Source organism: Suricata suricatta, chromosome 1 (genome assembly GCF_006229205.1).
Source record: "Suricata suricatta isolate VVHF042 chromosome 1, meerkat_22Aug2017_6uvM2_HiC, whole genome shotgun sequence".
Taxonomy (NCBI): Eukaryota; Metazoa; Chordata; class Mammalia; order Carnivora; family Herpestidae; genus Suricata; species Suricata suricatta.
The window spans coordinates 152,425,050-152,452,650 of record NC_043700.1 but is presented as its reverse complement, the minus strand read 5'-3'; the positions used below and the strand labels follow the sequence as shown (position 1 = coordinate 152,452,650).

At 41.7% G+C, this 27,601-nt stretch overlaps 1 protein-coding gene across 2 annotated transcripts in view; it reads left to right on the top strand.

The window, feature by feature from the left end:
* KIT (KIT proto-oncogene, receptor tyrosine kinase) overlaps positions 1-27,601 on the top strand; it is an 85,168-nt gene that overhangs the window by 37,939 nt on the left and 19,628 nt on the right. For both annotated transcript variants that reach the window (XM_029945691.1, XM_029945690.1), the window contains exons 3-7: positions 2,549-2,830; positions 3,938-4,074; positions 8,346-8,517; positions 13,410-13,599; positions 16,430-16,545. In XM_029945691.1, the coding sequence (XP_029801551.1) occupies positions 2,549-2,830; positions 3,938-4,074; positions 8,346-8,517; positions 13,410-13,599; positions 16,430-16,545 (897 nt within the window). The remainder of the gene's footprint in view (positions 1-2,548; positions 2,831-3,937; positions 4,075-8,345; positions 8,518-13,409; positions 13,600-16,429; positions 16,546-27,601) is intronic.

Here is a 27,601-nt window from a genome sequence, read left to right as displayed (position 1 = left end):
GTGAGCCCATTTGTCCTGGCACTCTGAGCACACCCTGAGAATAAATTAGGCCCTTTGGGAAAGCTGCGTTTTAATGCCTTGAGATCCTAGATACTCCCACTTAGTAAAAACACTTCAGGGAACTAAAGGCCTCAACAGACCAACACTTCAAAAGAATTGACCCACTTTCAGGGAGCAAATCCCAGAAAAATCACCCAGTCAGCTAATCACCCCATGTCCCTCTTGGGTTCTTAATAGTTGTCAGTTGATTCATGTAAAAAAACCCAAAACAAGCCAAAAACCAAAAGACATACAAACAAAAAAACTTGCGACCTCTTAGAAGAAAAATATGATGGCTGGACTTCTGTACCTCTTTTACCATGACAACCTCCATGATTCATCTGTGGTTGTGCTTTTCACCTCCTCGTCAAGAGGAGGTTTGACAGGAGAATCTTCTTGTTGATGTAAAAACAAGTACTTAAAGCTTAACAGATATACCCAAAGTCTAGAAGGACAAAGAGAGTCCCAGCTCTGGTCCTGAGTTTGTCCCTGGACTTGGGCTACCATTGAAGGAGGCTGCGTAGGAGGCCTCCCGCGTGGTTATTGTGGAGGAATAATAAGTAAATTTGTCCTAGGTCGTAGATCTGAGCAACTTCAGGAGCTTCAGTTTTTCACTGAAACCTTCAGATAAGATCACCTGCTCTGTCGTCCTGGTGTAATTGTTTTCAGGAGACAGCCTTCTGCAAATTCTAGTCTTATCAAGGGTTAATACAGTTGACTCCCGTAGTAGTGTTCGCTAGAAAGAAGGTTGCCATGAAATTGACTCTGCCTCTCCTTAGTTTATCTGTTATTCTTTCCTAGGTGGGTAGCTGAAAAATACACATTGATAAGGCACAGCTTAGCCTCTGGGTATGGTTTCATAATTGTTGAGCTAACCTGTGAGCTGTTCTCTGACATTCAAGAAGGTACTCTGTAATTTTCAGGTGATAACGAAGCATCATTCTGCACATTAATACAATGGGTAAACTACTGAATAAATGGGGACCGAATTAGCCAGATTGGTCTGGTCTAGGTCATAGGTTTTCTTTAAAGGGAAAGTCTTCCTTACTAACTTAGCCCTATGCTGAATTATTGCTGATTTAAGATGTTTGGATACTTGAAGGGATTGATGTTAACAGCAATGAAAGAAATCGTAGGAGTTAGACTCCACAACCGAGAAAGAGCAGATGGAAAACTAACCAACTATGGCCTCAGACCATAGGTCTGTCATCATGAAGTACTTTATGCATAGAATGAATTAGTAAGGCTGGGAGGTGCATGATTCATTCTGGAAAATTCTTTTTCAAAGTTGGTCAAAATTCAATGGTAAGTAGATTTCAATGAGGTCAGGTTGATTTCGGTGCAAGACCTGAATTCCAGGTAGAAAGAACAATTTAAAAACATTTGTAACATAATCTATTGGCCCAACCATATATCTGTATTATCTTTACACAGTAGAGATGGAAGCATATTGTGTGTACAGGATGAGGTTTATCTTTGCTTCTATGAGGTCCCAGTTGGCTGAGGCTTTTCCAGTCCACCTGGTGTCCTGGCATAATTATTAATAGCACTCCCCTTCACTCACAAGTGCCCCATTTTGAATGATAAAATATTTGCCACCAGATTCCTGGAACTCATGAGCTCCCCTTGGGAATATGGCTTCATGTGATTTCCACAAGTTTATATTAATATGTATCTTTCAAGAGAGTATGAATGGAGCGGGGCCCACATGACATTTGTATGGGGTGGCCTGCTAATAGTTTTGCAGATTCTGTGCAGAACCTAAAAGATTCTGGAGACTGGGGACTCTGGAAAGGGGTTCCCACAGAACAGTTAGAGGAAGAACACCTTTCCTCCCTGATCCTGTTAGGTATGATCAGATAGCTTAGTCTTGGCGCGTGCTCCTTAGAGTGTCCTGTATTATAGAAAAAGAGTAGGTTTTGTAATAAAGTATCCTCAGATTTTAAGAGCTCAAATTGTGGTATCAGTTGGACTGTGGTCTGAGTTCTGCCATTTCTGGACCATGTCACTTAAAGAAAAATTTTTTTAGTGTTTATCTATTTGTGTGTGAGAGAGAGAGACAGAGACAGAGTGCAAGCAGGGGTGGGGAGGCAGAGAGAGGGAGACACAGAATCCGAAGCTGAGCTGTCAGCACAGAGCCCGACGCGGGGCTCGAACTCACGGACTGCAAGATCGTGACCTGAGCCAAAGTCAGATGCCTACCCGACTGAGCCTCCCAGGCTCCCCTAGGAGAGTCCCTTTTTTGAGACTTCAGTTTCTTCATGTATAAAAGGCTGATGATGACAGTCCCCATCACATGGGGATGTTTTGAGGATGAAATGAAAGAAAGTGTAATGGCCCAGGCATGGTGTCTGACACATGGAAAGGGTTTAACAAACGTTAATTGTTACTTAATTAGTAGTATTTGGAATAATTCTACTTTTGCTCGCAAAGGAAAACATTGGAGTCGTGTGAGGTTTTTAAAAAATGTTTTCCACCATTCAAACTACTAATTTTTCGTATGCTGCAGACCCTGCAAAGCTTTTCCTCGTGGACCCTCCCTTGTATGGGAAAGAAGACCATGATACACTGGTCCGCTGTCCTCTGACAGACCCAAACGTGACCAATTACTCCCTCCGGGGGTGCGAGGGGAAGCCTCTGCCCAAGGACTTGACTTTCATCGCTGATCCCAAGGCTGGCATCACGATCAGGAACGTGAAGCGCGAGCATCATCGCCTCTGCCTGCACTGCTCTGCGGACCAGAAGGGCAAGTCCGTGCTGTCAAAGAAATTCACCCTGAAAGTGAGGGCAGGTACGGGGCTCCTTCTCACTTTCTTCTGGGAGGCGGAGCAGCTGGCGATGTCAGTTGATACACGACTTCTCTCTTCTTGCTAGTCCCTCTTTCTATCAGCAGTCCGACAGCTGGCTTTCCTCACTGCCCCCAGCTTCAGACTACTGTCAGCTGCTTGTGAATTCTTTGTTGCATAGTCCCCACCCTACACGACCGGTCCACAGTCCACGACTGCCTCCAGGGGAGCGCGTTGACCAGTGACTGGCATCTAAGCTACACGTGTGGGGAAGGGACAGCCATTTAACCAACTGACATTGGGACACCCTGAGTTTTGTAACTGCACGAGGTGTTCCTTGCAGGAAAAAACTCACTGGGAAGCTTTAGTTACCCTGTTTGAAAAGATTAGCATACACATTATTCACTCCTTGATTTACTATTGATGGAGGAATTGACTTTCTCCTCAGCTACTTAATTTTAACGCATTCCCAAGCTATTCACACTCAGAGGAGACAAGAACCAAGTATCGGCCTTGTTATCCTGGCGTTGTGTAGATTATTTTGGTAGCTGGAAGATGTCTAGATTTCGCATCTCAGATCATCAAATTCGACACCAGTTGGCATTCAGCTACTTGGTTTGTATGAAGGCTTTTTGAAAAAGGGTGCTCGTTGGAATTAAGGAAAGTTTGATCATTTCAAATGGAGATTTTCAGACACGAGCAGGATATTATTTTTACGGCCTATGGGAACAGTGCCTGTTTGGTTAAGAGAATATAGCTAGGTGTGGGTCACATCCTCATGAAACCATCAGGGTTGTGTGAGGTAAAGATTAAAGCCACTTCCCTCTGCCAGGGCTGCTGCCTGTTTCAAAATAGCATTGTCAAGGAGCATTATAATCTCAGAGCAGACAGTCCTATCTTTTTCACCCAGTATTAATGAATTTGCTTGAAGGATGCAAGATTTAATTGCTGATGCCTGCAGACGTGCAAGTAATACAGAGCAGTCAGCAGCACACCTGATCTTTTATTTAACAGGCCACCAAGTAAGTTGTGCGCATTTGAGGACAAGAGGTAAGTGAAAATGGCATATCCTAGAACAGATTATTTGAGGGTCACATTTCTTTTTATTCTAGCCATCAGAGCTGTCCCAGTTGTGTCTGTGTCCAAAGCAAGCTATCTTCTTAGGGAAGGGGAAGAATTCTCCGTGATGTGTTTGATAAAGGATGTGTCCAGTTCCGTGGACTCAATGTGGATCAAGGAAAACAGCCCGGTGAGTGGCGTATTCCCTTTATTTTCCCCAATCGGTGGTTCTGTCTTGGTGGGAGATTTTAAGGTGTTTTTTCCTTCAAAGGGTCCCTTCATTGTCCCGGGGATGGCTCAGCTGGTGTGTGTGTCTGAGGTGGTACTGTCTGGGCGTGTGTCGAGATGCAGATTTCCCCTGTTCCTAACACCATATGTGGATGTGTGTCTTCATTATTAGTGGCAAATACATGTCATTTGGTAAATTTATGCTGAGAAAATCAAAGAGAGAACTTGAGACTTCTATTACTGTTTCTTTGACTTTCATGGTGAAACTTTTAAGAAAACTAACAGTTGCGTTCAGTACCTTGATTTTTCAGACTATTATCAAAACTATCCAGACCAGATTACTTAAAATATTGGGGAAAGTTGTCCATTTTTTTTTCCTTTCATGTTTAAAAAGAGTAAATGGTCTCAGATACTAACCAGAGAGCTCTTTGCTTTCCCACTAAGTGGCCTATCCATTTGAGACATGGGTTTCTTTTTTGTATTGATCTGACTTCCCCGCGGAGGCTGGTTACCTGAGATCAAGTTGCTAATGGTTTTCTGTTTGTTTTAGTCACTATTAATAAAATGGTTATCTTTGATCTGAAACATTTGGACATACTTAAGTTCTCATTCATTTAACAAATGCATATTGAATGTCTACTAGATGTCAGTTACTATGTTAGGCATATCTTAAGTAAATTTTAGCCAGTCATATGAAGTTTTTTTTCTCTAAATATTCCTTACTAGCAAGGTCTTTAAAATGTCTAAATTCCCAAATATTTTGTTTTAAAATTCGCATCTCCTGAAGTCTCAATAATTTTATTTGCATAATCTTGGCCATCTAATTAATTAGCGATCACAGTGGTTTTTCTTCAGTATACATATATGCATTGCATGGGAGAAAAGATACCATATACTTTCCTTCTCCTCTTCTTCCTCCTTCCTCCTCATGCTCTATTCAGCATTGGTAATTTCATGCCTGTTTAAAGAATGCTTTCCAAGTAAGTAACCATGGTGATTAGTGTAATGCAAAGTCCTATGATGGTGTTCACATGGACTTGTGATGGATGATACCTTGCTAATGAAGTCTGCGTTGACTAGGAGAATGGATTGTAGTAGATCTGCTCTTTCAAACCAATGGCTCAGAGAAACCAGTTTTAGTTTCCATATCATATGATTTAATAAAAACGGTAGCTTATGTATGGGTTTTCGACTGACCTTCTAGAATACAATCCTCTGTTAATTGGCTTTCTATAATCCTTGATTTCAGATGAGAAAACAGTTTATACCATGTGTGTCTTTGAGCCTCAGTATAACTTGAAAACTAGCCTTTTTTCAATGAGAAATTAAATTACCCCTGGCGGTGTTGTTCTGAACCCTCTTTCCCAGGAGTACTGCATGCCATTCCCAATTAATCCACTGGCACTGGAAGATAAGCCTTCAGTATGGGGAGCTCTTTGGGGAAATCCCAGTGTGCACCTCAAGGGTTAAGGAAAACGAAATCACATGCAAACAATATGTAATGTGTGACTTGCAGATGGGGCTCATGGCTCTTGGCCAAGGTTCATCCATGAATCTTTTGTTGATATTCCCTTGGCTGAATTTGAAATACTGAACACTGTTAGCACTATCAAATTATTTAAAAAATCCATGGTATTTGATCCTGACCCCTTAGAATAATGAACTCACAATGAAATTTAGGGTAAGATGACTATTCTGGAGTTTTTGCTGTTGGGTGTTTTATAATCTAAGAGAGTCTTGGCATTTATTCAACACTTGGGAATCTTGGATGGCTTTTCTAATGCTTCTAAGCCCTTGTAGTTTCACTTTACATTGGGATATTTGACAGTATCCTAACAATGGTCTTCAGTTTTGGTGTTGGTACCACACCACTAAGGACCGAGCTATCCCTTCCCACACTGACATGTTCATTGTTCCTGTTTAACTCCCTGTTAGAAGACCTTTGGACTCTTCGGAGAACTAGAGGAAGAGATCCCATAAATCTAGAATGTGGTAGGTTGCCTGTCCATTGTCGCTCTGCCTTTGCAGAGAAAATCTCTGACATGATGGACCAGGAAAGGACAGAACAATGTCACCTCACCTTGCTATTGTATCCTCTTGATTAATCTTCTGCAGTGAAATGGCAGATTTCTGCCAATTATTAGAAGAACCTCTTGGAAGGGAGTGTCTTCAAATCTGCCTAGTGCTTCAAATTGGAAAGGCCTTCCAAGACCTTTCTTTCAGAACTTTTCTCCTTCCCTTTCAGAAACAAAAGCTGAGACTGCTAGTATCCCTCCCTCGACTTGCTCAGGATCTCACAGTTCGTTAACAGAGCAGGTTTCTCTTCTTTTTATTTCAAAACATTCAGCTTTGGCAGTCTGCTCTTATGTATGCTCATTTTAATGTAAAACATTTTTTTCCCCAAAAATATAATAACATGAGGAAAAAAGAGAAACGGATATAATTCTACCATTGCATGTAGCAGTGTTGTGCAATGGAAATATAATATAAGCCTCCTCTGTAATTTAAAATTATCTGGTAGGCACATGACAGAGAGTAAACAAAAGTAAAATTGATTGTCATACAGCTTCTTTAACCTTTTATAGCTAAAATATTATATGTAATTAACAAAAAGTATCAAGGAGTTATTTTTACATTACTTTTTGTTATTAAATCTTCAAAATCTGGGATATATTTTATATTTACAACACAACTCAGATTGGACCTCAAGCATTTCAAAAGGTCCAATAGTCTTTATGTGGCTATTTATTTATTTATTTTAATTTATTTTAATTGTGCATGCGAGCAGTAGAGAGGGTGGCGGGTAAGGGGGGGAAGAGAGAGAGAGAGAGAGAGACAGGAGGTGGGGGGGAGAGAACCTTAAACAGTCTCTATACTCGGTGTGGAGCCCGAAGTGGAGCTCAATCCCATGACCCAGGGATTGTGACCTGAGTCGAAATCAAAAGGTGGATGCTGATCCCACTGTATGACTGGTCTTTATCAAGACTATATTGCCCACCTTTTTTTTTTTCATATTTCATTTTTCTCTGCCCCAGTGCATATGCATTATCACATGGTTGCAGTGTTAAGGTACATTCAATTTAGGTGTTTTAAGTAATGTAAACACTTATTTTCACATTCATGATTTTGATACTTGATATGTTAGGTCATCTCTGAGATTTCACTGCAGTAAATATTTTTGAGCTTTTTTTAAATTGAATTATTTCCTTGACCTAATTTTCTGAAATTGATCAGGGGTGTGGACATACTGCCAGGCTGCTTTCCACAAGGGTTGTTCTGATTTACAATACTGTCAGAATGGCCTAATGCTAATAGGTTCACCATGGCCTGGCCAGCAAATACCCTTGATCTCTTTCCGTGTGAATATCAGCTTCTGTTTACTTTATTTTTTTAGTTGTTATTTTTTCAATAGGAATGTGTTCCTATTACAGAAAATTTGGAAGATGCAGAAAGCTATTTGGTATTCCCTTTAATCTTTTCAGAGAGTGGCTATAGTTTACATTATGTTTTATTCCCATGATACTTTCCATACAAGAAATCTCTCCATGTGTGGTTGGTGATATCACATGAGTACATTTGTAACTTTTTCTCTTCAGCTCATGTTTAAGTAATTTGGGGCTTGGTCTTTACATGTCTTACCTACTTTGGAAACCCTCTTAATGGTTGCCAAAATTCTGCTGGGTAAGAATGGTAGGATGAATTTCCAAGCTTGTTTTAGACATTATGATTTGACTTTTATCCATGAAAATAATATAAATGTTAATAGAATGTGATTATTAGGGGTGTGTTTTCTTTCAATCACCAGGATATAAAATTAAACAAAAATACATGTAACAGGAAATATTGATATGACCTAACTCTGCTGACTCATTGTAAAGTATCAGTGTTCTGTGGTATTTCTTATATAGTAACTTCTAAAATTTGGCGCTGTTAAACAAATACTTAATGCAGTGAATTTGGAATTATGTATGCTATGGTTATTAAGAAATGAATTTTCATGTTTTTTTCCTAATCATTAATAGTGACTATCTTTCAACATAAGCCAGTAATATGAAATGTTCCAATGACAGACTTGGCATGATGCTTTATTATTCTTACTTAAGTAGTGTATAATGAATGTTAATATGGAGAAGTTAATTGCTGCTATTTTTAATTTAGCTAGCTAGGAAAGATTCTGAATATAAATGTTATGGTAATCTTTGATTTTTTTTTTTTTTCTCCTTCTGTAACCAGCAAACAAACGCACAGCTACAGAGTAATAGCTGGCATCAAGGTGACTTCAATTTTGTGCGTCAGGAGAGGTTGACTATCAGCTCAGCAAGAGTTAACGATTCTGGAGTGTTCATGTGTTATGCCAATAATACTTTTGGATCTGCAAATGTCACAACAACCTTGGAAGTAGTAGGTAAATATCTCTATGGGAACGTATAAAGTACTGACAGCAGTGAAAGAAGAAATTGCTAGAGAGTTTCCTTTTGATGTTAATAGAATGTTAAAGCGATTCTTAGAAATTTTATTACGGAAGGAATGAATGAATGAAAGGATCATGGTGGCCTCTTTCAACGAGAGCACAAAAGCAAATTCTACCAGTTGAATAGAAGGGAAGTGGAAAAATGTAACTGAAATTGTTTAAATGGGCCATTTTCTGCCATCCAACCCTCCCCTCCCCACCGAACAATTAAATGTGAAGCGGAGCATTTTCAAAAGTTCTAGTCCTTCCTGAATGACTTGAGTTTGGAAATGGGTGTAGACCTTCTCTATGAAGGAGAGCGAATGCTGAGAGCCTAAAGTATTTCTCTGCATCTCCTAGAGAGGCGCCTCAGTCTTTGGTTTATCTTTTTTCCCCACGGGGTCTAGTTCATTTGTTGCAGGAAGGGCTGAATTGGGCTTTTTCTTCCTAGTACACCTCTCGCTTCTACCTGTCATAAACCTCAGAGGCCGTAGCATAAACCTTCAGGAAGGAGGTCCAGTGGGGTTAGTTAGGTCATTGGTTCTACCTACTCTAAACTGGATCATGACCCCTGTGGTCCTAAGTGCATCACAGCCAGTACATACAACGCAAAGGTTTAACCTTTGCTTCCCTACTCTGGAAAAGTCACAAAATATTTATTTTCCAAGATCTACTTAATGAGAGCAGAAAGTAGTGAGGTGCTGTTTTTGATTACTGCAAATACTAATCATTTTTAAATTACTTTATTTACACATTTAAAAAAATCTTTGAGTATTGTTTGAATTTAATCTATTTTCTCATCTTTTTAATGCAGTTATGTTCTTAACGCTTGACTTTGATTAAGCATTTGTGGAGTGGCAAAACTTCATCATGAGCAATAATAAAACGATGTGATATTTGTTTTCATCTCTCCTCTTTCCCCCATGTTTCTTCAATAATTTATAAAGCAATGTTAGAGGTCTGTGATTTATTCCACAATAATCTCATATAATTTTGGTGTTTCTGCCCATGTTGTAATGGAAGGCATTACTGACTAAATGTGGAAAAGACCCTTTACTTGCAATTATAGAGTCAGCATGCAGAAAGAGTATTATTACTTTTTCCCTAAACGTGATTGTGAACCATTTATTAATTTGAATAGAAAGCTATGCTTTTAAAATATTAAACTCCATAAGTGCTAATTTGCTAAGTTGATTAGGGAGCATGTTGATATATCAGCTTCAGCTCCAGAAAGCAATTAGTAAGGATGTTTTGAGCATATTATTGTATGTAATCAGATTTTTAAAATCCATTCATCAATTTCCAAGAATATAACTGTATAACTGGAAGGGCTTGTGGCTGTGAAACCAAATCTGGTTTTGTATTGTTTCGGGGTGGGTTGGGATGGGACAAGAATGGGGGGGACAAAGAGAAACATCATTTATTTTGGGGCTGGAGGTTGGATTTGAAGACTATGTGGAGCTCTCTTCGTGGCCTTTCAGCTAAGATCAGGTGTGCATAGGATGCGGAATGGCTTTGGGATGGTCCCCCCAGTTTTGAATTGGACCTAACTTTTCAATCACCCAACTTTACACCTGCCTGCATCTCCTCTTCTGAGAAAGCCAGCCTCTCACTCCAAAGGCTGCGGAGAGGAGAAAAGGCGATAGATTTGTGGAAGTGCCTGGCATCGATAGAGTTTGCACTTGGTTAAATGTTATTAATGCCGCAACAATTTCTTAATGCAGAAGTACCTGAAAAAAATCATACTTCATGTTCAGACAACCCTGATGGAATTCTCTGATCCTAATAACTCTTATACTTCTTGAATTTGAAGCTCTATTCCGCTCTAGGACATAAAACTTTATTGAGCCCATAAAGGACTCTAGAAAACTCAGGAGGAACTTTGGTAGTTTATATACATGGTGATGATGAGAGAACTCATTTCAGTGCAGATACTGTCATCTGTAATATTGGAGGGTTTTGCGTTGGGTGTGTTTGAATTGATGACCCTAAGAACCTGCTGGGGCGCCTGGGTGGCTCAGTAGCTTAAGTGTCTGATTTCGGCTCAGGTCATAATCTCACAGTTCATGAGTTTAAGCCCCGTGTCGGGCTCTGTGTTGACATCTCAGAGCCTGGAGCCTGCTTTGGTTTCTGTGTCTTTCTCTGTCTCTTGGGGGGAAAAAAAAAGAACCTGAAAATGTAACATAGCATTGAGATGAAACATTTGTTATGTTATTCCCAGAGTTAACGTAAATTTGCTTTAAAAATGACAAGAGGATTTAATTTACGATTTAGGTATTAGAACAAGGTGGTGGTTTCCAAATCCAACTTTCCTTTGGATGAGTTTTTATTCTCACCTGTGACAGATCCAGTTCCATTACTGCAAAGGAGAGTTGGACTCTGGTTTTTCTTCTGAGTCTATAGGAAAACCAAAGGGCAGCCAATGCTATAATGACAATTCCTGGGGGACCTTACTGTATTTAGCCAAATAGTGCCAAAAATAATGAAAAATTATTTTTAAATTTTACAATTCCTAAATTTGGAAAAAGAATTTAAAGAAGAAAATGAAAACTCCCGTAACCCCACTAATGTGATGTAATCGTTTTTAAGAAGTGGTTTATTGCTTATGTTTTTGTAGATAGCAGGTTGTCGGTGATGCACACAACCTGATTCTGTCTCTCGAATTGGAAGTATTCTATGGAGAATCTAGGGATAAATGACAGCGAGAAGAAGCCAACCTTGGCTTCTCAGAAACGTGTATTCAGATCGGGACTCTGTCCTTGGCAGCTGGCTCTTAGCTTTCCAGGACTGGCTGTCTTTCATCTCTAAATTAGGAGTTCTAAGCTTTGTCCCTAAGTATTGTTATGGAATTAAATATTTGTCATGATTATTAATTAAAATGTAATGCTAAGCTACTTAAGGCGGTTCTTGGCGCATAACAAACATTCCATAAATGGTGGCTATAAAAATAATATTGGCAATTACTTTATTACATTTTTAAGCTCTTTCTTATATTATTGTTATATAACCATTTCTAAGGGCAACTTTTTAAACCAGTGCCCTGGTTTTTTTAAAGTGATTATATTGAGAGTAGACAGCTTTTCTTTTTGGATGTAGCTATCCACTAAGAAGAGCTCTCCAATGGAAATCACAGGGTTAAATTGGAGAATAGATAATTATAGAAAATCTATATTGCTAAATGCTTTCTGAAAGAGTTGTGCCAACTTACAGTGTGTAATTCAGCATGCTACTTTTACCACACTTGCAAAATTATTGAGTTTCTTTCAAATTAGTTTTGCTATTTTTCCATAGGATGGATATACTTTGTTTTAACAGCTTTTTTGAAGTTTTGCTATTTTTAATATGTGAAAAGTGATACCTTATTTTAATTACCAGTTTAGGGGTGCCTGGGTGGCTTAGTCGATTGAGTGTCCGTCTCTTGATTTTGGCTCAGGTTGTAAGATCGAGCCCCGTGTTGGGCTCCATGCTGAGTGTGGAGCCTGGTTGGGATTTTCTCTTTCTCCCTCTCACTCCATTCCACCTTCCCTCCCTCCTCCTTCTCTCTTCCCTCCCCCTTGCCCCCTTTCTCCCATTTGGGCTCTCTCTTTCTCAAAATAAAAAAATTTATTTCCTAGTTTAAATATTTTTCCATCTTGATTTTCATATTCTTTTTTGTTACCATAATTTTACAGTATAGGCATTTAAAAATGCTTGTGTATTCAGATTCTTAGGACTTTAATGATTTTGATTTTTTTCTTCTATTGTTTCTTTCTTTCTTTTTTTTTTTTTTTTTTTAGTGTTTGTTTCTGAGAGAGAGAAAGACAGACAGAGTGTGAGCAGGAGAGGGGCAGAGAGAGAGAAGGAGTCAAAGAATCCAAAGTGGGCTCCAGGCTCTGAGCTGTCAGTACAGAGCCCAATGCGGGGCTCAAACTCAGGAACCACAAGATCATGACCTGAGCTGAAGTCAGACACTTAACCGACTCAGCCACCCAGGAAACCCTCTTCTGTTGTTTCTAAAAAGTCTAGAAAATTGCCCCCTCTGTAGAAGTGTAATAGGAATTCATTCTGTTGTTAGCTTAAAATACAGTTTGGTTATTAGAATGCTGTCCTTGCTGTCCTTGATTTTATCTGTGATACATTATGTGATGAGATAGGAGGTTTATTTTTCTTCAAATACTAAATGACATTCTTTCAGCCTCTTCATTGACCATTTGACCTCTCTTCCCCTCTTGATTTCTGACACCTTCTTACCACATATACAACCGTACTTGGTCTGGGTGTGGGCTCACCACTGAGTCCCAACACTTTCTAACCTAACAAATAGTTCTAGAAGACTTCCAGGATGGTGCTAGGTCTTTTTTTAATTTTTTCTTTTCTTTTCATTTTCTTTAACATTTATTTATATTTGAGAGCCAGAGAGAGCCAGAGCATGAGCAGGGGAAGGTCAGAGAGAGAGGGAGACACAGAATCCGAAGCACCTCCAGGCTCTAAGCTGTCAGCACAGAGCCCGACATGGGGCTCAATCCCACAAACCGCAAGATCATAACCTGAGCTGAAGTCAGACGCTTAACTGACTGTGCCCCGCAGTGCCCCTGGAGGGTGCTAGATCTTGAAGCGAGTTGCTTAAGAGACCGGGATGGAAGAATAAACATTTCAAGTGTGTCCTTTCTAACTTTTTGACTGTAATTCTACAAGATTAAATAGAATGGGAAAAAAAGGTAAAATGGCAAGTTAAAACATTCTTACTCATTACTGCCTATTAGTACCTGACACCAGTCTGTTATCTTTGTAATCTGAAGTTGAAGTTGTGTATTCTGTCAGGTAGCTGTGGATAACAGTTTCTTCCTGTTTTGTTCTGTTATAATCAGATAAAGGATTCATTAATATCTTCCCTATGATGAATACTACAATATTTGTGAATGATGGAGAGAATGTGGATCTGATTGTTGAATATGAGGCCTATCCCAAGCCTGAGCACCAACGGTGGGTGTATATGAACAAAACCCTCACTGATAAATGGGAAGATTATCCCAAGTCTGACAACGAAAGTAATATCAGGTAAGAAGAGAGCCTTGTACTGGTTATTTGATATTTTCCCTGTCTTCCTTTGGTTTACCACGGCCTATTTCTGTGACCCATGAATGTAGAAGACACCCGGTGTAGAAAGAAGTTTGGGCCTGCTTCCGGAGTCTTCAGACTGGTATTTCCTTTCGCTGTGTGTTTAGAGCACGCACGGAAGTCTGGGCCTCAGTTTTCTCATTTGTGGAATGGAAGATCCTTCACCCCCAGAGTTCTAAGGCTTGCTCAGAGCAGTGGCTGGCATAAACTAGACACAATAAAAATGTTTTTTCAGAGAAAGAAGAGAGTTCGTGCCTTAAATCCTTTTTTTAAAAACCGTAAGACCTGTTGTTGGGAATGCAAACTGGCACAGCTGCTCTGGAAAACAGGGTGGAGGTTCCTCAAAAAATTAACAGTAGAACTCCGCTATGACCCAGCAATAGCACTGCTAGGGATTTACCCAAGGGCTACAGAAGTGCTGATGCAGAGGGGCACGCGTACCCCAATGTTCATAGCAACACAGTCAACAATAGCCAAATCATGGAAAGAGCCTAAGTGTGCATCACCTGATGAATGGATCAAGAAGATGTGGTATATATATATATATATACAATGGACTACTACATGGCAATGAGAAAGAATGAAATCTGGCCATTTGTAGCAATGTGGATGGAACTCAAGGGTATTATGCTAAGCAAAATAAGTCAGGCAGAGAAAGATAGATACCATATGTTTTCACTCCTATGTGGATTTTGAGAAACTTAACAGAAGACCATGGGGGACATGGAGGGAGAAAATACTTATAGAGAGAAGGAGGCAAACCATAAGAGACTGTTAAAAACTGAGAGCAAACTGAGGCTTGATGGGGGTGGGGGAGAGGGGAAATTGGGTGGTGGGCATGGAGGAGGGCACTTGTCGGGATGAGCACTGGGTGTTGTATGGAAACCAATTTGATAATAAATTATATTACAAAAAACAAAACATAAGAAAACTAAGCCTCATTCAGTAGCTCTGGGCCAGGCAGTGAACCCAAGTTCTGTCACTGCACACACACCTCTCATTTGATCCTCAAGACATTTATGATGAAAATAGAGGCAATCATAAAATAGTTAACAAGTAAAAGAAAACTAGTAAAGAAATCCAATAAAAAGAATTAAAAGAATTAAAAGAGTAAAATAGTCAAAGTCGCTTCCCTCTTATAAGCTGCAGGTGCTTCTGCCTGTGCTGCATTGTTCTAAGTACCCAACGTGTACTAAGTTAATCATTTTAGTCCTCACAAGCCCTGTGATCAGGCACTCTTAGTTCCATCATTTCTGTAGAAGAGGAAACAGACACAAATGAGCTAAGTAACTTGAACAAGATCAAAATGGCTACCCGAGGGAAATGCCCAGTCAGAGGTGTCCCCCACCCCCCACCCCCAGTCAGGATCTATGGGCTGTTGTAGCAGTGTGGGTGAGAGATGACATTGTCCTGGGTCAAGATGCAAAGATGGGAGGGAAGAGAACGGGTCTGGGAGGCATCCAGGCTACCTCTATAGGAAGACTCAGTGGTTGAGGGGGTGGGAGAGAGAGGCAGCTGCTGAAGATGGCCTTTCAGATTCTGTGTTGTCAGCCATGTTAGATGGTGAGGGGTGATGCCATTTGAGGAGGAGGAAGGGTTAGCAGGGGCAAATACTGCGAGTTCAGCCTGGAGTTTGTTGAATTTGAGGTTGACCATGGGCTCCCAAGTAGAGATGTTCAGCCAGGAAGTATCCTAGGTCAGGTTCCCTAGAAGCAGGGCCTGGGACAGGGATTCTGGATCAAAGCCTTCATTAAGGGGAAGAGAGAGGTGCCAAGGAGTAGGAGAGCTGGGTGGAAGAGAGAAAGGATGTGGATGAGCCACAGGATGATCTCAGGGGTCCTCTGGAGCTGGCCTTTTGTCCCTCCCCATGGTCAATCACTCATTGGCTGTAGACCTGGATAGACAGTCAACTTTCAAGTGGGCCTAAGTGTCCTAGGGCAAGACTCAGGAAGATGTCGCAGGAGTGAGTCATTATTAGCTGTAGCCGCAGGGCAGGGGGTTGGAGCCATGAAAATAGCTCTGTAGAGGAGGCGTAGGGCTGAGAAGTCTGAACTAGAGGTAAAGATTTGGAAGTTGTAAGCAACAGCGAGTAGTTCAGTGCAAGAGTGGATTGCTCAGGGACGCATTAAGATGGTGTGTAGCTCATGTGGGTCCAGGGCTGTTCAGGGCACTGTATCCATCCCAGTGTCCCTGTCAATAACTTCTGGCAGAACCCTGCCCTCCGTCTACACAGCCATATCTGGGGGCCCTGCTGTAAAACAAGCTTCAACAGGAAGTACTTTGAAGGACATTTGGAAGAGGTGGTGGGCGTGGGGGGAAAATCAGGAGATTATGGAGTTGCAGGAAGGAAGGTGAGGGCCCACCATGTCGACCTCACTCTTTGTGTGGAGACACCTCCATGTAGATGCCTGCCGGTCAAGGGTCCTGCCAGATGAGTGTCATGAAAGCACAGCGGTGCAGGTGAGCTCAGGACACTGGTGGGGAGGAGACTGAGTGGGGACCGTGGGCATGAGGACAGCCAGGGACGGAGAGGTGGCTGCATCGTCCCCACTAACTCAGCACCCTCACCAGGCAGCCATTTGCCCCAAAGTAAATATAGGTGTATGTGTTTGTATTTGTTAATGTCGATCTTTTCAATACTGGATTAAGTGAGTCTTATTTTCCCTCCAATAGGTGTGTATTTCCAGACAAAAATGGTGGAAAAGACACTCACTTTAGGCAGGCTTTTCACAGATGATTGATTTATTGTCTTTTGTTGTTGTTGTTGTAGATATGTGAGTGAACTTCATCTAACCAGATTAAAAGGGAATGAAGGAGGCACTTACACATTTCAAGTGTCCAATTCCGATGTCAATTCTTCCGTGACATTGAATGTTTACGTGAACAGTGAGTAAAATGAATGGGTCCTTATCTTTTTCTTTTTTTATTATTTTAAGTTGTGGCTCGCGTTTGTAACAGCTGCAGAACCGAGTTCCTTGTGTGCTGTGTAAATAATGTTTCATGATAATTTTGACCTTAACAAAGACCCCGTGGTTTGGTGGTTGGAAGAATGTGTACGAAACCCAGTCCCTTGTCCTACATCTCGCCGACCGCACGACCTTGTAGAGGGCACTCAGATTCTGGGTTCTGCCTTTGAGGTAAACAGAGGAGCCATAGAAGTTAAAAGTAACTGTCGTCTGAGGGAAAAGCGTATTATTATTGATTGTTGAAATGGGGAGCCAGAGGTTGAATAGGACCTGGATTATGGTGTTAGTTGGGTAAGACATGCTATCAGGCTCTGACATGATTTCTTTGTGACAGTGCTTTCTGTCTGGGGATTGTGAGATTGTTTGTGTTTTGATTGTTTTCCCACCAAGACGAAAGCAATATCGATCCAGCTCCACAGGACCCTCCTATGTAGCATGTGGGTACTCAGGAGAGGGAGCAGGTGGTTTAGGTGGGAGGCTGGCTTTGGACATGGGAACCGGAACACTGGAGTCCTGCCCTGCCGTGGCTGCCACAGCATCTTGGAGAAATATCTCTGCTCAGAGGTTGAGGCCAACGGAGCATGCTCACCGGCTATGGCTTCTGCCATGTGCGGGGCTTCCTCCCGGCTCTACTCAGGGGCTTGTCTGCATTTCCAAGGAAGGATAGCAGGTGCCTATCACACCAGCCAGGGGACCAGGGCACAGAATTCCAAGGAGTGGCCAAAAAATGACCCATCGGAATTAGCCATCCTGGGTGTGTGTTGCTGGGTAGGGGATAAGAAGACAACCCAGAACATTCCCTAGGAGACAACTTAGTAACTGTGCTGAGCACTTCCTATGTGCTGGGCTGCAGGTGGGGCTGTGGGAACAAAGAATGAGCACCTGTTTCTTGTCCTGAAGGAGCTTGCTCACTAGGAAGTGATCTTACAAGTTCATTGATGCTGCAGCTGGGTGGTATGGGGTGGGTAGCAGGATCCACTTCAAGTAAAGACAGCACACAGCCAGTAAGTGATACTTAGGGCAGGTTTTTGATTGCTCATCTGGTCTTTGAACTAGTCTTTCCTTTCCAAGAACAAGATGTTCTTGCGTGTTTAGATAAAGAGGGTCACATTTATTCACCTCAACAAGTTTCTGAACTACGGGCCTTCTCAGGATCCTTATGGTGTGTGTTATGCCTCCCCAGGAGGGGGGCGGGGTATGGATGGTATGGGCAGCCCAAGCTTGATTGACCACAGAATTTGCCTTTTTTTCGAGGAAATCGTGTTAACATCTCAATTCCTCATACCATCCTGTGTTGATTATATGGTATCTGATTGGCTTGCATTCCAGATATTTCTAGATTAATTCAGATGTTAATAAGAGGAGCTTAGCATATTACACATGGACAAAATGATCTGCTTCTGAAAAGTGTCTGATATTCAAGTAATTTAAGAGGCGATTGCAGGCAAATCAATATCCTTACAAGCATAATATGCACACTGTCCACACACAACTCGATGTTTGGTGCTCTGGTGCACTGCTTTCCAAACTGTCTGTGGTAAAGGACCTTTCCTTTTCCCAATTTATTCTGGATCAGTACTTCCTATAAAATACAGTAAGAGCCAGGACGCCTGGGTGGCTCAGTTGATTAAGCATCTGACTTCGGCTCAGGTCATGATTTCATGGTTCATGGATTTGAACCCTGAGTCTCAAGTCACTTCGGACCCTCTGTCCCTTAGCCCCCCAGCCCTCCCCTGCTAGTTCTCTCTCTCTCTCTCTCAAAATAAAGAAATGAACTTATAAAAAATACACAGTAAGAGCCAATCACTAGGAAAGTGAAATGAAAAACAGGACAGACATATGCAAAACCCAAGTTTGAATTTTTTTAAATTATGAGATTCAACAGATAGAAAAATTACTGTGTCAGATTGTTCCTTGTAAATACTTATCAGGTTGTGTACTTACCTCTCATTGACCAGTAACAGCAGATCATGGCCATGGCCTGCTCCACAGACCTCACTTTGAGAAGCTCAGTAGTTGGGAGTTTTATAAAATGAAGTATAATTTGCATCTCTCTTTCCCTGGCTTCAAGGTCAAGGAGACATTAAGATCTGTCTCTTTCCCCTTTTTCGTGCTTCCATTTGCTAGCCTAGTCTAACGTTTAGCTGTGAGTCATTGACCTTAGAAAGATGTCTCTAAAGTCACCCTTTCTTTTCTCTGGTGACAACATTGCTGCCATTTCACTTACAGGCTAATTTGCCATCCAGCAGGATCAGTGTTAGTCACCTCTGCCAGTGAACTTATGCTTGTTTGAAACTAGATAGGAAACAGCATTAAGCTTCCCAAATGAATTCTTTATCAGATTTCCTGTTGGTGCAGACACCCTTTTGTTTATGCTGGGCCCGGGTCGCAGACATGCCACTCGCATTTCCTGAGCTCCCCCTTCATGGCACTGGGCACGCAGACAAGGGTGGTGTCTGCCCCATGGGTTAAGTTCTTCAAGAAGTCTTTCACTGATGCTAGTTCATTACCAACACTTAGCTAACAGGAACCACTTCTTGCACTGACCCTCCACATTAGATTTCTTCTACTTCTGTCAAAGCATTTGGAGATAAAAGAAATCAAATGTGGGTCAGTTCACAGAAGTAGTATTTAAAAAAACTTTTTTAAATGTCTTTTTATTTTTGAGAGCGACAGACTGTGAGAGGGGGAGGGACAGAGAGAGCGAGAGAGAGATGCAGCATCTGAAGCAGGCTCCAGGCTCTGAGCTGTCAGCACAGATCCCAATGTGAGGCTTGAACTCACAAACTGCAAAATCATGACCTGAGCCAAAGTTGGATGCTCACCAACTGAGCACACTGGTCCAGGCACCCAAGTAGCATTTTATTTTTAAGTTTATTTATTTATTTTGAAAGAGAGAGAGAGTGTGTGTGTGTGTGTGTGTGTGTGTGAGCAGGGGAGGGGCTGAGAGAGTGAGAGAGAAAGAGAATTCCAAGCAAGGATCAGTCCCATGAACCATCAGATGATGACCTGAGCCAAAATCAGGAGTCGGGAGCTTAACCAACTGACCCACCCAGGCACCCCGATGGAGGTAGTATTTTTGTGTGAAACTTAAAAACATTATAATTCTTGTGAAGTATATTTAATTGCTCTTCACAGACCAACTTCGCTAATTTCTTTGTTTTTTTTTTCACTGAAAAAGATTTTTTAATGTGAAATTTTAAAATCAAACACTAAAAATAGTTTTGAAATTTTAAATTAGAATTGTGTCCATTTTGACATAACACTTTAGCTGAGCCAAATCCATATGTAGATCTACTATGTGATTTATTCTGTAAACAAGCTTAGCCCCAAGGATGAAAGGAATTGTGCTCTGCAAAAATTAGAATTGATAAAAATGAGAATAATAAGTACCTAATATTAGTGGAGAAATTCAGTGACTTTTACTCAGTGGCATTAATGCATAATTACTTAATAAATTTTCTTAATGTTTTATTTATTACTTTTGAGAGCAAGAGAGACAGAGCACAAGGTGGGGAGGGGCAGAGAGAAAAGGAGACACAGAATCTGAAGCAGGCTCCAGGTTCTGAGCTGTCAGCACAGAACCCAACATGGGGCTCGAACTCATAGACCACAAGATCATGACCTGAGCCAAAGTCAAATGCTTAACCGACTGAGCCACCCAAGCACCCCCATAATTGCTTAATAGATTTAGCTGAAATGCTTCTGAAAATCCATGGTTTTGAACAGTTAGTTGTTTGATGGTTGAAAAATTCACTTGTTTTAAAAACTCCACATGTAGATTTGAGTACACTGAGTGTGTGTGTGTGTGTGTGTGTGTGTGTGTGTGTGTGTGTGTTTTAATTGCTTATGTGGGAGGTTTTAAGAAATACCATGTTCTGTCAGTTTGTGTTAGAGAAAAATGTGTAGAATATTAAATTTGAAAATGTTTTAAGTCTGTTTTTAACTTCTCTAACCAAGCCATGATTTACATGGGTCTGTTCTGTTGGCTGTTGGCTCTGTGGTATTAAAGGTGGTTTATAAAGGCCAAGCAAGAGCTAGAGCGTGTTTGCCGTTTTTGAGCAGAACTTCCCGTGGAAACTGATGGGAGTTTTCACTAAAAAACAACACAGAGGGGCGCCTGGGTGGCTCAGTCGGTTAAACAGCTGACTTCAGCTCAGGTCATGATCTTGCCTTTTGTGAGTTCGAGCCCCGCATTAGGCTCTACAGTGCAGAGCACGCTGGGGATTCTGTCTTTCCTTCTCTCCGCCCCTTCCCCACTTGCTTTTGGGAACCTCCGTGCTGTTCTCCAGAGTGGCTGTTCCAGTTTGCATTCCCACCAACAGTGCGTGAGGCTTCCCTATTCTCCACACCTTTGTCAGCATTTGTTACCTCTTCCCTTTTTGATAATAGATGTGCTAACCGCGTGGACAATACTTCATTTTGGTTTTTGATTTGCTGGTAACCTTAAAATGCCTCTGTAAGCCGTTATCTGACAACACTTCCAGATCAGCAATGTGAATCTAATATTTGTGCTAAATGATAATGAGGGGCCATAAATAGATCTCTCTCCAATCTTAAAGGTCTGCCCTTTAATGACAAACTTGGCCAGTTGAGTCCGAGTACTGTGGCACTCCGGAGGCAGTGAAGGGATGCAGACAGGACAAGTGAGACGCAGAGAACTCCGGGGCTAGCCTGTCGCCGGCGGGCACCCGCGGAACACATGGAAGGCTAAGCTAGACTGGCTGTCCACTGACTGCCGAACGGTACCAGATTAACTCTCCAAGTTGCCAGTTCTTCTTCATTTGCCAGAGTGTTAGAGGCGGTTGAGACAGTTTAAGGAAATGCTAAATAATGCATTATTTCCACATCACCGTATCATGTAATTAACCTCCTGTCTGGCATGAGCAATGCTTTATAGATCATACAGTGTACCTGTATCAGCCAGAGTAGTAAATCATCCAGAATAAGGCCTCTTAAAGATAAAGGTTCTCTTTGACCACATTTACAAAATCTGGGCTGCCTTTAACATATCTTTGATTATAGATTTTCAGATTTTTTAATGTTTATATTTGAGAGAGAGAGAGACACAGAATGTGAGCAGAGGAGGGCCAGAGAGAGGGAGGGAGACACAGAATCCAAAGCGGGCTCCAGGCTCTGAGCGGTCAACACAGAGCCTGACACAGGGCTCGAACTCTTGAACCGGGAGATCATGACCTGAGCCTAAGTCAGATGCTCAACCGACTGAGCCACCCAGGTGCCCCTGGTTATAGTTAAATCTACTTTCAGATGGCTAAACTGTCCTTCTTCTAGGGGAAGCCACTTTAAGGGTAACTCCCTGCAAACAAGGTACATGCCAGCCATGTTTGCCAAAGGTGAGAGCAGACCAGTCACGTTGGCCATGTAGATAGACGGCTTGGACTGCCTGTCAGCAATCCCTCTGGTTACCCACCTGGCTGGAGGTCTCAAGAACCTTCCCCCCGGATAAAATGGTAATGTGGTATGGCCTTCAAGGATTGCTCATTTCGGCGACTTTGGGTCTGTGCCTTTCAAGATCCCCACGAGACAAGGGCAGTTACTAGACCTTTGCCTCTCTGGAAGGTGGCAATGCTGTCAGTCAGAAAGGCTGACAGGATGGACAGGATTGAGAGGACCTTCCAAACATTTGAGTGCCCGAGCCATACTTGTGTTAGAGGCTAACCATTTAAAAATTTTTTTTAACATTTATTTTTGAGAGACAGAGACAGATCATGAGCAGGGGAGGGGCAGAGAGAGAGGGACACAGAATTAGAAGCAGGCTCCAGGCTCTGAGCTGTCAGCACAGAAGCTGATGTGGGGCTTGAACCCACGAACTACGAGATGATGACCTGAGCCGAAGTCAGATAGCTCAACCAACTGAGCCACCCAGGGGCCCCAAGGCTAACCGTTTTAAGGTTATGACTCGCACTGGTCTGTTGAATTTTTCTTGAGAGGCTTTGTTCTTCAGTGTCTTGTCTTTTTTTTTCCTATTAGATAAATTCTATAGGTCTTCTAGATTAAGTTATTAGAATTCTTAAACCTTAAAGCCAGTGCTGAATAGAACACCTTTTTGATTTATTTACTTGCTTTTGAGGGTTTGCTGTCAGCTCTCACAGTAACCAGAAATGTAGCTTGGTTTGTGCAAACATTTGTGTACGTGTATTTTTAAATTGAAACAAATTTTTAATTATAAAAATATTGTGTGAAAAATAGTTCTAGAAAAACCAGAAAATGTAAATAAGCAAAAATAAGAAGCAAGTTTTAATTATGCCTTTTTAATTTTTGTTTGTTTGTTTATTTTTGAGACAGAGAGACAGAGCACGAGCGGGGGAGGGGCAGAGAGAGGGAGACACAGAATCTGAAACAGGCTCCAGGCTCTGAGCCGTCAGCCCAGAACCCAATGCGGGGCTCGAACCCACAAACCGCGAGATCATGACCTGAGCTGAAGTCGGACGCTTAACTGACTGAGTCACCCAGGCACCCCTAATTATACCTTTTAAAGTGTATTTACATTACCATTGCTAACATATGCCTTATTGTGTGTTCATTCTTCCTGACTATTTTTTTTTTAGACTTTTTATTTTCAATAAAAATGAGGTCATATTTCTTCATAAGCTTGTGTTTTGGTGCTGAATAGTGAATACATTGTACACATCTTCCCACGTCATGAAATACTCTTCTGCAACCTCATTCTGGCATCTCATTGCACGGATAGTGCATAATTTTTTTTAACCCATGTCTATGTCTGGTGCAGTTTTGAGACATTGTGGAGAATGGGGGATGGGACACGGCTGATGTGACTGGGGTTTTCAAGAAACCCATCAAATGCTTATTTAAGGTTTATAATTATCTTGTTTAATCTCAAATGCATGACCTTGCCTAAGTGCCTGGCTGTAAATAAGGTTATCATCTGTCATTCTCTTTCCTGCTCCCCTGTCTTAAACATATGTCACAGAAGATTCACTGTGCTGGCTTTGGGGACGGTTCTAAATTAAGGAATAATTTTCAGATCTTAGTGTGGTTGCTAATCTATTTAAAAATAGTCGCTTGTCTTTTTACATTAATCTCTTTATAGGTAGTGTGTATTCATTTGCAACATCTGACGGTGTCTGAGCCCTGTTTTTATTTTCTCTTCCCAAAGTTGAAATGAGTTTTTGTTGTTAAATTGCTTGGGAGTTATGAGTGTTGTTTTTGGTGTGACACTTTAATGTCTCCTTTTCCTAATGAAGAGAATCTCTGTGGCTGAAGAATTGCTGGAGACATTCCAGTGGAAAGAAAAAAGGAATATCACGGGAACCTACTTAAAAAAATTTTTTTTAACGTTTATTTATTTTTGAGAGAGAGGCACACACACAAAGTGTTGAGTGGGGGAGGGTCAGAGAGAGAGGGAGACACAGAGTCAGAAACAGGCTCCAGGCTCTGAGCTGTCAGCACAAAGCCCGATGCAGGGCTCAAACCCATGAACTGTGAGATCATGACCTGAGCTGAAGTTGACTGCTTAACCGACTGAGCTACCCAGGCGCCCCAGGAACCTACTTTTAAAGTAGAATTTGAAACTCCTAAATTCTGAAAAAATTTAGGGAATTGTGTTGGTATTCTGTCTCCCTCATGTCTTATAAGAAAGTTGGTCTGGTGGGGTATGTTGCTGACTTGGGGGGTCTGGTTAAACGCCGAGCCTGCCTGAGAACAGGCAGCCTGTCTATACTGTTCAGGCCCTTTGTTCGTATGATCTGCCCATCCTTCATGTTGATGGTAGAAAAGCAGGAGAAACAGGTTTCAGTTATGTAACCATGTACACTGCTAGAATTGACCCTGAACTTGGGGCATGCTTTTCTAAAAACAGCACGAACTCCTCTTCATATTAATGGAACTTCTACTCTGTTGAAACTTCTTTCCAGTTGAACCTAGGTATGTTTTTACATCATATTAGCCCCCTTCACGTACACATATAGATACAGATTCACCTGTAATTTAGTGTAAATTTAAGTTAATCTAAGAATAGGTACATATTTTTCCCAAGAGTTTTTTGTCAGTGATCCTTCTCCACTTACGAATTATGTGGCAAAATGAATTCGGTGCTTGTGCTGAGTAGAAAAATAACATTTTGTCACAGGCCTGCACTCGGCGTGTGTGTCCACATTCGCCTCCCCCCATGTCTGGGTCATGTGACCATGGGACCCCTGGAAATTGAGCCTGAGCCTGGTGATTCTGGCTGAGGAAGGCTTTCTACAGGTAGTTTTATTACTTTTTACTCTTTTTAACGTAATCTCAGGATGGGGAGATCTTTGATGGCTGTTTAGAACTCAGATTGGCAGGGTGCCTGGGTGGCTCAGTTGGTTAAGCATCCGACTTTGCCTCAGGGCATGATCTCACAGTTCGTGGGTTCAAGTCTCATGTAGGCCTCTGTGCTGACAGCTCAGAGCCTGGAACCTGTTTCCGATTCTGTATGTCTCTCTCCCTCTCTCTGCCCCTCCACCACTCATGCTCTGTCTCTCTATCTCTCAAAAATAAATAAATGTTAAAAAAAGAAAAATTAAAAAAAAATAAGAGAACAGATTGGCAGACTATAGGCCTAAGGCCAGATTTAGCCTGCAGCCTATTTTTTGAAGGGCCCATACACGAAACCTTTTTTTTTGAATGGTTGAAAAAAAATGAGAAGATTTTGAGACATGAAAATAAAATTTCAGTGTCCATAAGGAAAGTTTATTGGAGCACAGCTGTGCACGTTTGTTTGCCTGTCTGGCTACATTTGTGGTACAATTGGCAGAATTGGGTATTTGCAAGAAAGACCCTAAGGTCCACAAAGCCTAAAATATTTACTGCCTCCCCCTTTCATTAAAGGTTAGCTTACCCCTAGTTTAGAACATCACTTTGTTAGGAGGGTGATTTTTTTTGGTTTGTTTTTGTTTGTTTTTAATTTTATTTATTTGGAGGGGGCAGGGGAGAGGTTAAGGAGGGGCAGAGAGAGAGGGAGCGAGAATCCCAAGCAGGCTCCCCACTGTCAGCGCAGAGCCCAATGCAAGACTCGAACTTCCACACTATGAGGTCATGACCTGAGCTGAAACCAAGAGCCGGAAGCTTAACCGACTGAGCCCCCCAACTCCCACTGTTTTTGTTTCTGTTTTGTTTTGTTTTGTTTTTTAATAGTAGACACTCTGTTAAAGGCTGGATACAGACACCTATAGCTGAAGTTTTTATTTCCAGCAAAGTGCCCATTCACCAGTTTCTTTAAGAATGTGTAAAACAAAATATATTTTCAAAATATCCATTCTGGGGATATTTCTAAGTATAAGTTCAAGTTAAGCTGACTTGTTTTCTGCTCCTATTTTAGCTGACTTAAGTTCCTTTATCTTAACAGTGTTGTGGCAGGAATACAGATTTGACCCGAGCGCAAATAGTGACAGATTGTCCCAAAGCCTTGCTGCGTTGCCATTAAACACCAGCAGACCTACAGTCATAAAAGCAAAATGCCTCCTTATGAGCCCTCTTCGTTTAGTATTTTATTGTTTGGGGACCTAAGTCCGTGTTCTTTGCTGATTATAAAGCACCAGCAAATGTGCGTTCACAGCAGGAGCTGGTTGAGGTGTTGGGGGCGAGAGAAGTTCAAGTCCAAAATGCTTCCGCACCGGTTACTTCTGTGTCTCCTCCGCCCCTTCCCCCAGCTCTTTTTATCTGTGCTGTGTTCTCAAGAATTTGTTTTGTTCTTGCTATCCGGATGGGCCTGATGGTGGTAGAAAGGAATATTTTTCACGATCACATATTTTTGGGGTAAGTCAGCAAATGGTTAGGATTTTTAATTGCATGAGCCATAAATTCTCAGTAGAGTCATTAAGCAGTCTGAAATCAGCCTACACGCTGATCGGTGTTGTTGGAGACACTGGAATGACTCAGGTCCGCGAAGCTTTGAAAGGAGAAAAGGCTGTTTTCTTAATCTCTGCAGGAAATACATAACTCCTACCCCTCTTAGGCTTATCTAAACCTCCAACTTGGGAGGAATTAGGGAATGTGTCATTTGGTATACTGCTGATTGCAGAATATCTCTGAAACCACAGCTCAGATTTAACCTGGAGAATTGCAGAGTTATGTATCTTTAAAAGCAAAATGCATATTTAATGGCTTACACAGTGCATTGAGGCACTTACAAAATGCAGATGAGCCCAGATTTTCATTTTTAGGAATCAGATTTATACCTAGCTCATTCTTTATGCATTAAACATTTTCATAGTGCAACTTGCCATGTAGAAGCTGAAACTGTACGTGTGTGATTTAGCCTTTTCAAAATGAGGTCTGTCATCACCGATGTCAGGACAGGGCTGGGATTAGAGTGAGGTACCTTGGGTGCAAAGTTTAAGGAGGTGCTCACTCACCATGCCAGCCCTGTACCTGCAAGACCTCGAGGAAGGGGAGTGCCTTTTAAATTCCACATCCTACGTGTTTTTCCGGCCTCACCTAAGTCCCGGCCCCCAGATGAGGGTCTTTCTCCGGTACTTTAAGAAGGCACATTGCTGGGTCAGATCCTCGACTTCCTGAATCTCAGGGGTTGGGAATGGGGGGGTGAGGGTGGGCAGGAATCTCCGTTTTAACTTCTTTTCCTCTCAGTGACTTCTTCTTGGTGACTTCTGAGCTCACTTGGCCGGGCTGAGGACCAACAGGATGAAAGCTGCTCTGTTAGCCTCGGGTTACAACTGGCCTGAGACAGTAACTTAAAAATCTGCCCAATTAACCAGCACACAGGAACAAGTAGGCCAGCCGGACCGCGCCACATGCCAGCCCTGGTCGTGGTGTGATGGCCACCAGGTGTCACGCTCCAAGGCTTGGATCTCGAGCACTTGTAGCCAGACCTAAATGTAACTGATTATCTAATTTCAAGCTGTTCCAGTTTTTTAAATTGAAAAATGTTTAAGTTTTTAAAACGATTAACTCCATGTTCATTGTAAAACAAAAATTAGAAGATAAGTCAAAAGAATAGAATAGAAAGT